The sequence below is a fragment of the Pongo pygmaeus genome, chromosome 19 (assembly GCF_028885625.2).
Source record: "Pongo pygmaeus isolate AG05252 chromosome 19, NHGRI_mPonPyg2-v2.0_pri, whole genome shotgun sequence".
NCBI lineage: Eukaryota > Metazoa > Chordata > Mammalia > Primates > Hominidae > Pongo > Pongo pygmaeus.
In genome coordinates, this window is record NC_072392.2 from 52,619,432 (window position 1) to 52,632,483 (window position 13,052).

Sequence of the window (13,052 nt, forward strand, 5' to 3'; positions counted from 1 at the left end):
CCTGTAACATGAGACATAAAATTGATGGATTAGATGAAATAATAAAATATTTAGTACAGTGCCTGGCATACAGTAAGTGCTCAATAAATGTTAACGGCTATTTTAAATTCTATTCATTGTAATGGCAGGTAATAAGGGATGACTAGTGATACGTTTATCAAGAAATCTGCAGAATTTAGATTAAGCATACTTAAAATAACTCTTTTAAGAGATGAAGAGGAATTCATACATTTCTTAAATAGGTAGATTCAAAACTAACGATGTCTTTTATTTCTAAATATGTTAGGTCGGTGTACCATCCAATGCAAAATCTCATAAGGATTTTTTTAAGCCTTAAAATTAGTTCCAAGTTAATCTAGAAGGACAAGTATTTAGTAATAGTAAGAGAAATTTTAGAAAAATATTTTGAGAATTTTTACGTACCAGTTGTAGTATGATATACAATATACAGTAGTACATACCATAAGGTTAAGAGAACTTAAACTCTATGGTATAAGCATAGGAATAGACAAGCGTATCATTCAGGCATAGTCCTGAAATAGTTTGATGTATATTTGAAATTTAGTTTATGATAAAGGTGGTGGTATAGCTATGTGAGAAAGAGAAACTGTTCATTAATTGTGACAACTCTTCTCCAGTCATCTGGAAATAATCTTAGACCTAATACATTCTGGAAGGCTCATAAACATGTAAAAATGAACATTCATAGGCATGGAAAAAAAATAGGTGAATGTTAATATATTGCAGTGAGGAAGACCCTTCTAAGGATGATTTAAAAGTAAGAAAGCATAAAGTAAAAATTGTCGGGTTAAAATTAGTCATTTTTATACTGCAAAATATCTGAAGTTACAAACAAATTATGGAATGGGGGAAATATCTGTAACACAAAATGCTACTATGAATACGTAATATTGTGAATTATAAAACAAGAAAAAGATACGCAGTCTAATAAGAAATATGTGTCAAGGACTATCACGCAGTTCTTAAAAAAACAAATATAGATGGCCAGCAAACTTTTAAAGCAGTACTCAACCTTATTAGTACTCAAAGGCATGCAAATGCAGAGATAACTACTTTTGAGAGTTCAACAAAGATTAAAAGTTTGACAGTTTCTAGTGTTTTAGGGATGTGAGGACACATATACTCTCAAATAATATTTTGATGTAACAGTAAGTTGGGGTCGGGCTCAGTGGCTCATGCCTGTAATCCCAGCACTTTGGGAGGCCAAGGCGGGTGGATCACCTGAGGTTATGAGTTTGACACCAGCCTGGCCAACATGTCAAACCACATCTCTACCAAAAACACAAAAAATTAGCCGGGCATGGTGGCAGATGCTTGTAGTCCCAGCTACTTGGGAGGCTTAGGAATATTAACTTGAATCTGGGAGGCAGAGGGTTTCAGTGAGCTGAGATTTTGCCACTTCAACTTTATCCGGGGAGACAGAGCAAGACTCTGTCTCAAAAAAAACGTTGATACAGTCTTACTATAGGGCAGACTGGCAATATATATAAAGTTAAAATTGTATATATAGTCTTTAACAATTAAAATTTTATATTTTTGTCACAATATAGTAACTCGTTAACAAAAGATGTAGGTAACAGGTTTTCTCAGCATTTTTTAAATAATGAAACGTTAGAAACACGTTAAACATAAAAAGCTATTAAAAAGGATGATAGTTTGACAAGATTTCCATATTAAATTTTTACATAAGTGTGTGTATATATATATATATACACATATATATTTTCCCTCTTTCTAAAATTTATAATAGTGGTTAACTCCAGGTGATGAGATTTCAAATAATTTTTATCTATACTGTTTGGGTTTTCTGCATGGATTTATCTTTATGATCTTTTTCATTTTAAATTTCTTGTTTTAAAGTATGTTTTTATTCATGAGACTATAAGGATTATATATATGAAGGATTTTTGTTGTTATTGGTTTTATTTGTTGTTTTTGGGTTTTTTTGTTTGTTTGTTTTTGAGATGGAGTTTCACTCTGTCACCCAGGCTGGAGTACAGTGGCATGATCTTGGCTCACTGCAACCTCCGCCTCCCGGGTTCAAGCGATTCTCCAGCCTCAGCCTCCTGAGTAGCTGGGATCACAGGCGCGCACCACCACGCCCAGCTGATTTTCGTATTTTTAGTAGAGATGGAGTTTCACCATGTTGGCCAGGCTGGTCTCGAACTCCTGACCTTGTGATCTGCCCGCCTCGGCCTCCCAAAGTACTGGGATTACAGGCATAAGCCGCTGTGCCCGGCCTGGCCTTTTTTTTTTTTTCGTTTCTGTTGAGATGGAGTCTCGCTCTGTCACCCAGAGGTGGAGTGCAATGGCACAGTCTCGGTTCACTGCAACCTCTGCCTCCTGGGTTCAAGCAATTCTTTTGCCTCAGCCTCCTGAATAGTTGAGATTACTGGCATGCGCCACTATGCCTGGAGGTTTCACCATGTTGGCTTGGTTGGTCTCACACTCCTGACCTCAGGTTTTCCACCCACCTTGGCGTCCCAAAGTGCTGGGATTACAGGTGTGAGCTACTGTGCCCAGCCTATCTGGAAGCTCTTAACCCTGTAAAATGGGCATCCTTTTAAGTCAGAGCATATAGATTTACTTCTTTTTAAAAGTTCTGAGTTTTTTTGTTTTGTTCTGTTTTTTTGGGTTCCTTAATTGACTAAACCAGTGCTGGTCTAATAGATAATTGGGTTATTTGATTTTTTTTAATCTTGTCAAAAATGTTAATAGTGATTATACTTGAACCTGTATCAAGTATTTTATAAGATAAATTCCTGTGGACTGCTGTGTCCAAACTAGTCTCTGAACACACTTTTACTACATTCTAGTCTAAATGGTTTTTTGTTTTGTTTTGTTTTTTGAGATGGAGTCTTGCTCTGTTGCCAGGCTGGAGTGCAGTGGTGCAATTTCGGCTCACTGCAACCTCTGCCTTTCGAGTTCAAGCAATTCTCCTGCCTCAGCCTCCCGAGTAGCTGGGATTACAGGCGCCAGCCACCATGCCCAGCTAATTGTTTGTATTTTAGTAGAGACGGAGTTTCACCATGTTGTCCAGGATGGTCTCGAACTCCTGACCTCATGATCTGCCCTCCTTGGCCTCCCAAAGTGCTGGGATTACAGGCGTGTGCCATTGCGCCCGGTCCTCTAGTCTAAATAGTTTTAAGAGGATTACTTTGTAATAACGATATAGAAGGAGTTTAGGCCTCTGTGGCAGTAAAATAAATTGAAGCTCGTTGAAGATTACTTGATCTCTCCTATATTTGAATAGGAAAGTAAAAATCAGAAGCAAGTAGAACAATTGAGATACTCTAGTAGTAAGGCAATACTGATCTATACAAAGGTTTTTTTCTGTGATCCTTGAAGGACAAGGAAGAAATGATAGACATTTCAAAAAGGACTTGGTAATTACATGAGAAACGAAAGAATAGGAGTCAAATATAATTCCAAAATTTTTAGCTTAGGGTCACTAGTAGAATGATAATGACAAGAACAAAAATAATATGAGAAGGAAAGTGTTTTAGAAGAAAAGATACTGGATACACTTCTAAACATGTTTTAGTTCAAGGTGACATTGAGATCAACTGGCAATGTCCAAGAGGCAATTGGAGATATGAGTTTACAGTTCAAGTGTAAGGATAAGAATGGATAACCAGTTTGGGATCATCAGCTTAATAGGTAAATTCTTGAGGATGGGTGAGTGATTCAGTCAGATGGCTAAAAGTTAGCTATTTTCAATAGCTCAGTGTCCTAAAATCAAAGAAGAGAAGCACTGGCAGTCATTGTCAGTGAAACTGAGAGAAGTCAAAGAAAATTACTAATTGAAAAGCTGTTCAATTTACAAAAAAAAAAAGTAATTGGTCACCTAAGAGCAAAGGTTGCATGCTGGTGGGCTTTGGGTACCACAATTTTGTTTTTAAGACATTTCAAGGCCAGGCGTGGTGGCTTATGCCTGTAACCCCAGCACTTTGGGAGGCCGAGGCAGGCGAATCACCTGAGGCTTATGCCTGTAACCCCAGCACTTTGGGAGGCCGAGGCAGGTGAATCACCTGAATCACCAGACCAGCCTGGCCAAGATGGTGAAACCCCATCTCTACTAAAAACACACACAAAAAAATTAGCCGAGCATGACGGCAGGTGCCTGTAATCCCAGCTACTTGGGAGGCTGAGACAGGAGAATTGCTTGAACCTGGGAGGGGGAGGTTGCAGTGAGCTGAGACCACGCCAGTTGCACACCAGCCTGGGCGACAAGAGTGAAACTCCATCTCAAAAAAAAGACATTTGAACTGGTTAGCAACAACCTAAATGGGAAATTTTCCCATGAAAACTTTGATTTCTGACCTATTTGGAAAAATCTGAAAATCTGTTTGTGTTGGACCAATGTTTTCACATGGCAACAATTCACCTGTTGCTGATCAGTGGTCGCCTCTTTTAGACAGCCTGTGCTCTCCAGTTCAAGTTCTGTGGTGTCTGGTCCATACTTTTACTTTGTTTGCCTAGCCATTTCAGTCAGCATTTAGATTTTCAAGACAAATCTATTAAGGCAAATCCACATTGACTTATAATGAATTTTTTTTTTAATTTCTACAATTTATTTGAATTCATTATCTGAGTCTCCAGTCTTTGCATGTTTTTTATTTTTTAGAGGCTGCCTCCATTCGAAACATTTTCTCAGGGACCTACGTTGCAGTTCACTCTTCGTTGGACAGGAGACACCAATGATAAATCTACAGCTCCTATTGCCAAACCTCTTGCCACTAGAAATTCAGAGAGCCTCCATCAGGAAAACAAGCCTGGTTCAGTTAAACCTACTCAAACTATTGGTAAGAAAACATTGCAATCAAAATAATAAAATAATGGTTTGCAGAGTTAGGTCTTGTGCTTTAGATTAATTCATTTGTGTTTTGCTTTATATGATTCTTCTTTTTTTTTTTTGAGATGGAGTCTTGCTCTGTTGCCCAGGCAGGAGTGCAGTAGTGTGATTTCGGCTCACTGCAACCTCTGCCTTGTGGGTTCAAACGATTCTTCTGACTCAGCCTCCCGAGTAGCTGTGACTACAGGCGCATGCCACCACACCTGGATAATTTTTTGTAGTTTTAGTAGAGACAGGGTTGGCCGAGCACAGTGGCTCGCACCTGTAATCCCAGCATTTGGGAGACCGAGGCGGGCGGATCACAAGGTCAGGAGATGGAGACCATCCTGGCTAAGACGGTGAAACCCCGTCCCTACTAAAAATACAAAAAAATTTAGCCAGGCCTGGTGGCAGGCACCTGTAGTCCCAGCTACTTGGGAGGCTGAGGCAGAATGGCGTGAACCCGGGAGACGGAGGTTGCAGCCGAGATTGTGCCACTGCACTCCAGCCTGGGCGACAGAGCAATACTCCATCTCAAAAAAAATAAAAGTAAGTCAATAAATTAAAAAAGTGGAGACGAGGTTTCACCGTGTTAGCCGGGATGGTCTCCATCTTCTGACCTCATGATCTGCCTGCCTCAGTCTCTCAAAGTGCTGGGATTACAGGCAAGAGCCACCTCTCCTGGCCTCTATGTGATTAGTCTTTTGGAAATATTATTTGGCTTATTAGGTAGGTTATGAATCATGGTAAATTAGGGTTCTTCTATATTAAGTGTAAAGTTTTGTGTTGAAGTAGTAGTAAAAATTCTTTATCCAGAACCTTTGTGCCAAGTGTGCCTAGAAATTGGAATTGAAAAAAAAAAAATTTTATAGAAGCATGATATGGTACATAGTATAGATATCACATATAACATCTTGAAGTGGGGTCCTCATGGTAACTTAGAGCAAGTTTTTCCACTAAACAGATTTGCCAGAAACTTACAAGAAAACTACTGGTTTTCAGATTAGCTTTTAAGATTTTGGAATCACAACTATAAAGAGCTTTGGAACTAAGTTTTTTTTTTTTTTTTTGAGACGGAGTCTCACTCTGTTGCCCAGACTGGAGTGCAGTGGCATAATCTTGGCTCACTGCAAGCTCTGCCTCCCTGGTTCATGCCATTCTCCTGCCTCAGCCTCCTGAGTAGCTGGGATTACAGGTGCCCACCACCACGACCAGCTAATTTATTTATTTATTTATTTATTTTGTATTTTTAGTAGAGACGGGGTTTCACCTTGTTACCCAGGATGGTCTCGATCTCCTGACCTCATGATCCGCCCGCCTTGGCCTCCCAAAGTGCTGGGATTACAGGCATGAGCCACTGTGCCCAGCCCAGGAACTATGTTTTTTATAACTCACGTATAAGTTTTTCTGTTTTTGTTTGTTGTTTTGTTTTTTGAGATGGAGTCTCGCTGTCTTGCCCAGGCCAGAGTGCAGTGTGCGATCTCAGCTCACTGCAAGCTCCACCTCCTGGGTTCACGCCAATCTCCTGCCTCTGCCTCCCGAGTAGCTGGGACTACAGGCGCCGGCCACCATGCCCGGCTATTTTTTTTTTTTTCATTTTTAGTAGAGACGGGGTTTCACCGTGTTAGCCAGGATAGTCTCAATCTCCTGACCTCATGATCTGCCTGCCTTGGGCTCCCAAAGTGCAGAGATTACAGGCGTGACCCACCACACCCAGACTAATTTTTTTGTATTTTTAGTAGAGATGGGGTTTCACCGTGTTAGCCAGGATGGTCTCGATCTCCTGACGTCGTGATCCGCTCGCCTGGGCCTCCCAAAGTGCTGGGAATTACAGATGTGAGCCACCGTGCCCAGGCTGCAGTGCGGTGATGTGATCTTGGCTCAGCACAACCTCCGCCTCCTGGTTTGAAGCAATTCTCCTGCCTCAGCCTCCCGAGTAGCTGAGATTACAGGCACACACCACCATGCCTGGCTAATTTTTGTATTTTTAGTAGAGACAGGGTTTCATCTTGTTGGCCAGGCTTGTCTGAAACTACTGATCTCAGGAGACCCACCCATCTCGGCCTCCCAAAGTGCTGGGATTACAGGCATGAGCCATCGTGCCCAGCCAGTTTTTAAGAGGAAAAAACATTTACAAATAGAGTTAACTTTCTGCTGAGTTTAAGGCCCAAGTTGCAGTGTTCTATCATTTTTATTTTACTTTTTTTTTTTGAGACAGGGTCTCTCTCTGTCACCCTGGCTGGAGTGCAGTGGTGCCATCTCAGCTCACTGAAACCACCGCCTCCTAGGCTCAAGCGATCCCCCCACCTTAGCCCTCCATATAGATGGGACTACAGGCTCGTGCCACCACGCCCTGTTAATTTTTGTATTTTTCGGTAGAGATGGGATTTTGCTGTCACCCATGCTGGTCTCAAACTCCTGAGCTCAAGCAATCTACCTACCTTAGCGTCCCAAAGTACTGGGACTACAGGCTTGAGCCACTGCGCCTGGCCAAGTTCTGTCATTTTTGTATCTGTCCAGTATGTACATTGTTCTTGACCTGAGAGAGCACTCATGTGTCTTTATCTGCCTGTTTAAAGAAGGCAGAAGGCTTAAATTGTCCTCTTTGACCACTCATGTACACTCATTGTGTGCAGGTCACAGTAATGGTCAGATTAAGGAAATATAAGAAATGGGGCTGGGCGCAGTGGCTGACATCTGTAATTCCAGCACTTTGGGAGACCAGGGTGGGTGGATTGCTTGAAGCCCAGGAGTTCAAGACCAGCCTGGGCAACATAGTGACACTCTGTTGCTTATAAAAAATAAAAAATATAAATAAAATAAGAAATGGCTTGTGTCAGGGGAAAGGTTTTGCAAGTAAACTGTAGTATGGACACTTCTCAGAATACTCAGAAGCCAGTGAAATAGGTAAAAGGTTGCATCAAAACTAAGAAAAAGTTCTATGCAAATTATACCTAATTGTTAATTATGTAAGGAAATATAAATACCTTTTTTTCTTCTTATGTCTGAAAGGAAATATACCAGAATCATTTGTCACTATCTTTTTAGATTTGAAATAATTATTATTTTTTGGAGATGGAGTCTTTCTCCGTCGCCCAGGCTGGAGTGCAGTGGCGCAACCTCAGCTCACTGCACCCTCTGCCTCCCAGGTTCAAGCAATTCTCCTGCCTCAGCCTCCCAAGTAGCTGGGACTACAGGTGTGTGCCACCATGCCTGGCTAGTTTTTTTTCATAGAGATGGGCTTTCACCATGTTAGCCAGGCTGGTCTCAAACTTCTGACCTCAGACAGTCCGCCCACCTTGGCCTCCCAAAGTGCTGGGATTACAGACATGAGCCACCGTGCCCGGCCTAAAATAATTTTAATATAATAAGTATAACTTACTTTCTGATAAACCAACACTTAGTGCCTGCTCACACCTGGGATCTGAGAATACAAACACCAGTTAAAACCACACTCTGGGCTGGGCATGGTGACTCATATCTGTAATCCTAGCACTTTTGGAGGCCGAGATGAGCAGATTGCCTGAGCTCAGGAGTTCAGGACCAGCCTGGGCAATATGGTGAAACCCTGTCTCTACTACAATACAAAAAATCAGCCAGGTGTGGTGGAGGGCACCTGTAATCCTAGCTACTCAGGAGGCTGAGGCACGAGAATTGCTTGAACCCAGGAGGTGGAGGTTGCAGTGAGCTGAGATTGCGCCACTGCACGCCAGCCTAGTCACCAAAGTGAATCTGTCTCAACAACAACAAAAAAACACATTCTGACCTCAGAGTGCTTAAAATAGCATGGTAATGACATATAATTACTTGGAGTTACTTTTATAATTGTTTAGGACATAGGAGGTGGTTTTTTGTTTTTGTTTCTGTTTTTCTTTTTTTGACAGTCTTCCTCAGTCGCCCAGGCTGGAGTGTAGTGGCGTGATCTCAGCTCACTGCAAGCTCTGCCTCCCAGGTTCACGCCATTCTCCTGCCTCAGCCTCCCGAGTAGCTGGGACTACAGGTGCCTGCCACCATGCCCAGCTAATTTTTTTGTATTTTTAGTAGAGATGGGGTTTCACTGTGTTAGCCAGGATGGTCTCGATCTCCTGACCTCGGGATCCACCTGCCTTGGCCTCCCAAAGTGCTGGGATTACAGGTGTGAGCCACCGCGCCTGGCCCTGTTTTTGTTTTTTGAGGCGGAGTTTTGCTCTTGTCACCCAGGTGGAAGTGCAGTGGTGTGGTCTTGGCTCACTGCACCCTCCGCCTCCCAGGTTCAAGCAATTCTGCTTCCGCCTCCTGAGTAGCTGGGATTGCAGGTGCCCGCCACCATGCCCTGCTAATTTTTTGTATTTTTAATTAGAGATGGGGTTTCGCCATGTTGGGCAGGCTGGTCTCTAACTCCTGACCTCGTAATCCTCCTGCCTTGGCCTCCCAATGTGCTGGGATTACAGGCGTGAGCCACAGCGCCCGGCCAGAGGTGCTTTTTAAGGAAAAAAATAAGTCCTGCCAATAGACCTTAACATCAGATTAGGGATGCTGATTATGGGTATTTTTCCCGCAATCATCAGTTGAGGGAGATAACAAATGTATTTAAATACCACAAGTAGAATTCTGTGAGACTTTTAATATTTAATAGTTTTTGTGAGGTATGTTATTTTGCTTTTCAAAAGCAATGTTTTTATTGAATATAAGAGTGTATGTTTTCAGCTGTTAAAGAATCATTGACTACAGATCTACAAACAAGAAAAGAAAAGGATACTCCAAATGAAAACCGACAAAAATTAAGAATATTTTATCAGGTAAACATAGCTGATCCTTCTTAAAGTAATTATGAAATGTATTTGTTTTTTGTATGTCAAACATGAAAATTTTTTGTTCATTTTAATTTTATTTATTTATTTATTTGAGACAGGATCTCACTTTGTTGCCCAGGCTGGAGTGCAGTGGTGCAGTCTTGGCTCACTGCAAACCTCTGCCTCCTGGGTTCAACCGGATTCTCACGCCTCAGCCTCCCGAGTAACTAATTACAAGCACGTGCCACCACTCCCGGCTAATTTTTGTAGTTTCTGTGGAGACAAGGTTTTACCATGTTGCCCAGGCTTGTCTTGAGCTCCAAGCAATACATTTGACAGTGTCTGCCTTGGCTCCCAAAATGCTGGGATTAACAAGCGTGAGTGACCTCGCCTCGCTGGGCATATTTAATTAAAGAGAATATCTCTAATTTGATTTTCCTTTAAAATTTTTTAAACTATTTTTAGAAGTGATATTTAAACAAAATATCTTGTTATGCGTAAATTGGAGATTTGCTTTTTTTTTTTTTATTGTTTTTAGTATCTCTATAACAACAATACAAGGCAACAAACTGAAGCAAGAGATGACCTGCATTGCCCTTGGTGTACTCTGAACTGCCGCAGACTTTATAGTTTACTCAAACATCTTAAACTCTGCCACAGCAGATTTGTCTTCAACTGTGTTGAGTAATTTTTCATATTTTCTCAATTTGTGTTAAGAAATCTCTTGTACCCCATAAATATATACACCTATGTACCCACAAAAATTTTTTTAATTAAAAAAGGGAAAAGATATGCATTAAGTACAAGATTGCGTGACTTTCAAAAATTGTACTTTGTTTAAAAATGACAAATTTCTGTATTTGATAGATTGCCGTATATATGGATTACAGTGAATGATTCAGAGTTGACATATATTTGGAATTATAATTAATGTTTGTGTAGTGTCTCTAATTGACTCACAAAATCCTCAACCAACTCTTTGAATTAAATGATAATTTTCTTATTCTTGCTCAACCAAGAAATAATTTGTACAAAGTCACCAAGCAATAAATGGCATAGTTAAGATTTTAACACATTTTGTTGACCCCAGGTCTTCTGACTGCCTGTTTACCATGCTGGTGTGCCTGGCCTATTTTAGTTTTCTAAATATTAGGAGCCCACAAATTCTTTAATTAAATTGGAGGGATATTTAGGATAGGATACTTAATTTTTTTTTTTTTGACATTTTTGTTGCAGTATCATCCAAAAGGTGCTAGGATAGATGTTTCTATCAATGAGTGTTATGATGGCTCCTATGCAGGAAATCCTCAGGATATTCATCGCCAACCTGGATTTGCTTTTAGTCACAATGGACCAGTTAAGAGAACACCTATCACACACATTCTTGTGTGCAGGTAGGTAAAAAAGGCATATAACACAAGTTTAAGCTCTGATTTTTACTGATGTTGGAGGAACAAAGGAGCTAGATGAAGCTACTAGTTAGTTAGGTGGAAATTATTATTTTTCAGTATTAGGTGTCTATGGGGTTGTTAACTACTTTATAACACTTGATAGCTCCTATTTCTACAGAGAAGTTTTCTCACTTTTTCTTTGAACTTTATACATAAGTTTTAATGATGTTAATGTCACTACTGCTGCAGTGGTTATTGGAATTAAAGAATTCTGTCAGTAGAAGTTTCTGGATAATTGGTTGAATCTGGGAGGTCGAGGTTGCAGTGAGCCGAGGTTGTGCCATTGCACTCCGGCCTGGGCAACAAGAGCGAAACTTCATCTCAAATAATAATAATAGTAATAAATAAAATTACAAACAGGGAATTTTTAATCTTAGTAAAACTGAAAAAATTTTTAAGGCAGGTGTATGCGTATGTAACCAGTGTTACGGCTTTTCTGCTTTGTGAATATACATGAGTTAGAATACACAGTTTTGACATGTAGGATTTTATATGCATATTCCTATCTGAATGTGCCCTGACTAGCACTTCATTTCTTTTTCCTCCTTTTTAACTGTAACTTTTCACACCCAGAAAGACAGTTTGTGTTTGAATTAATATGTAATAGGTTTGATTTACATTATGTACTGAAAGAAAATAACTAGTGGGGGTGTGCCTCTAATACTGTTGTTTTATGGTTAGTTTTATAAAATGGTGATGTTGCAGATTATCACAGATCTCAACTCCTAGTCGTGAAGTTAGATGGTATACATGTAGAGGCCATAAATCAACATTTATTTCTTTTCATTAGACCAAAACGAACAAAAGCAAGCATGTCTGAATTTCTTGAATCTGAAGATGGGGAAGTAGAACAGCGAAGAACATATAGTAGTGGCCACAATCGTCTGTATTTCCATAGTGATACCTGCTTACCTCTCCGTCCACAAGAAATGGAAGTAGATAGTGAAGATGAAAAGGATCCTGATGGCTAAGAGAAAAAACCATTACGGTAATTATTATTATCTTTATTGGCTATTATCTTGGAATATTATTTTGTTTTGAAAATTGCTTACTATGAACTAGACTTTTAATGTAAAGGAACTTTTTTTAAAAAAAATTAAGGAATCCAGAAATGTACAGGTTTTAAAATTATGTCACTTTAAAAGTTAACCAAGTTAGGCTGGTGGCGGTTGCTCACACCTGTAATCCTAGCACTTTGCGAGGCAGGCGTATTGCCTGAGTTCAGGAGTTCAAGACCAGTCTGGACAGCATGGTGAAACCAGGTCTCTACTAAAAATACAAAAAATGAGCCAGGCATGGTGGCACGCACTTGTAGTCCCAGCTATTCAGTTGGCTGAGGCAGGAGAGTCGCTTAACTCCAGGAGATGGAGGTTGCAGTGAGCCAAGATTGCACCACTGCACTCCAGCCTGGGTGACAGAGGGAGACCCTGTATTAAAACAAACAAAAAAGTTACCAAGTTAAAGGGAATATGGATTTTCTTCAAGTAAATTTGTATTGTGTGTTTTCATTTCTATATTTATAGGCAATCATAATTTAGGCTTCCCCTTTTTAAATGACGGCAGGTGTGCTGGCTCACACCTGTAATCCCAACACTTTGGTAGGGTGAGTTGGGCTGATCACCTGAGGTCAGGAGTTAGAGACCAGCCTGGCCAACATGGCAAAACCCCGTCTCTACTAAAAGAAAATACAACAGTTAGCTGGGCATGGTAGTGTGTGCTTGTGATCCCAGCTACTCGGGAGGCGGAGACAAGAGAATTGCTTGAACCCGGGAGGTCAAGGTTTCAGTGAGCTGAGATCGTGCCACTGTACTTCAGCCTGGGCGATAGAGCAACACTCTGTCTCTAAATAAATAAATTAATTAAATTAAATTAAATGACTACTTAAATAGAAGTTAATTTTAAGAAATGTTGCCACTTTGCTGTATAAATATGTTGTATTTTTAGTTCCAAAACATTCTGTTTTTGACATTCTCA

General features: G+C 40.4%; 1 protein-coding gene across 1 annotated transcript in view; it reads left to right on the plus strand.

Moving 5' to 3' along the window:
* Positions 1 to 13,052, plus strand: part of LOC129017574 (polycomb protein SUZ12-like) — a 66,521-nt gene that overhangs the window by 42,101 nt on the left and 11,368 nt on the right. Inside the window, 6 exon segments of the mRNA XM_054458201.2 lie at positions 4,649 to 4,826; positions 9,542 to 9,633; positions 10,166 to 10,306; positions 10,864 to 11,021; positions 11,869 to 12,038; positions 12,041 to 12,066. Coding sequence (XP_054314176.2) covers positions 4,649 to 4,826; positions 9,542 to 9,633; positions 10,166 to 10,306; positions 10,864 to 11,021; positions 11,869 to 12,038; positions 12,041 to 12,066 — 765 coding nt within the window.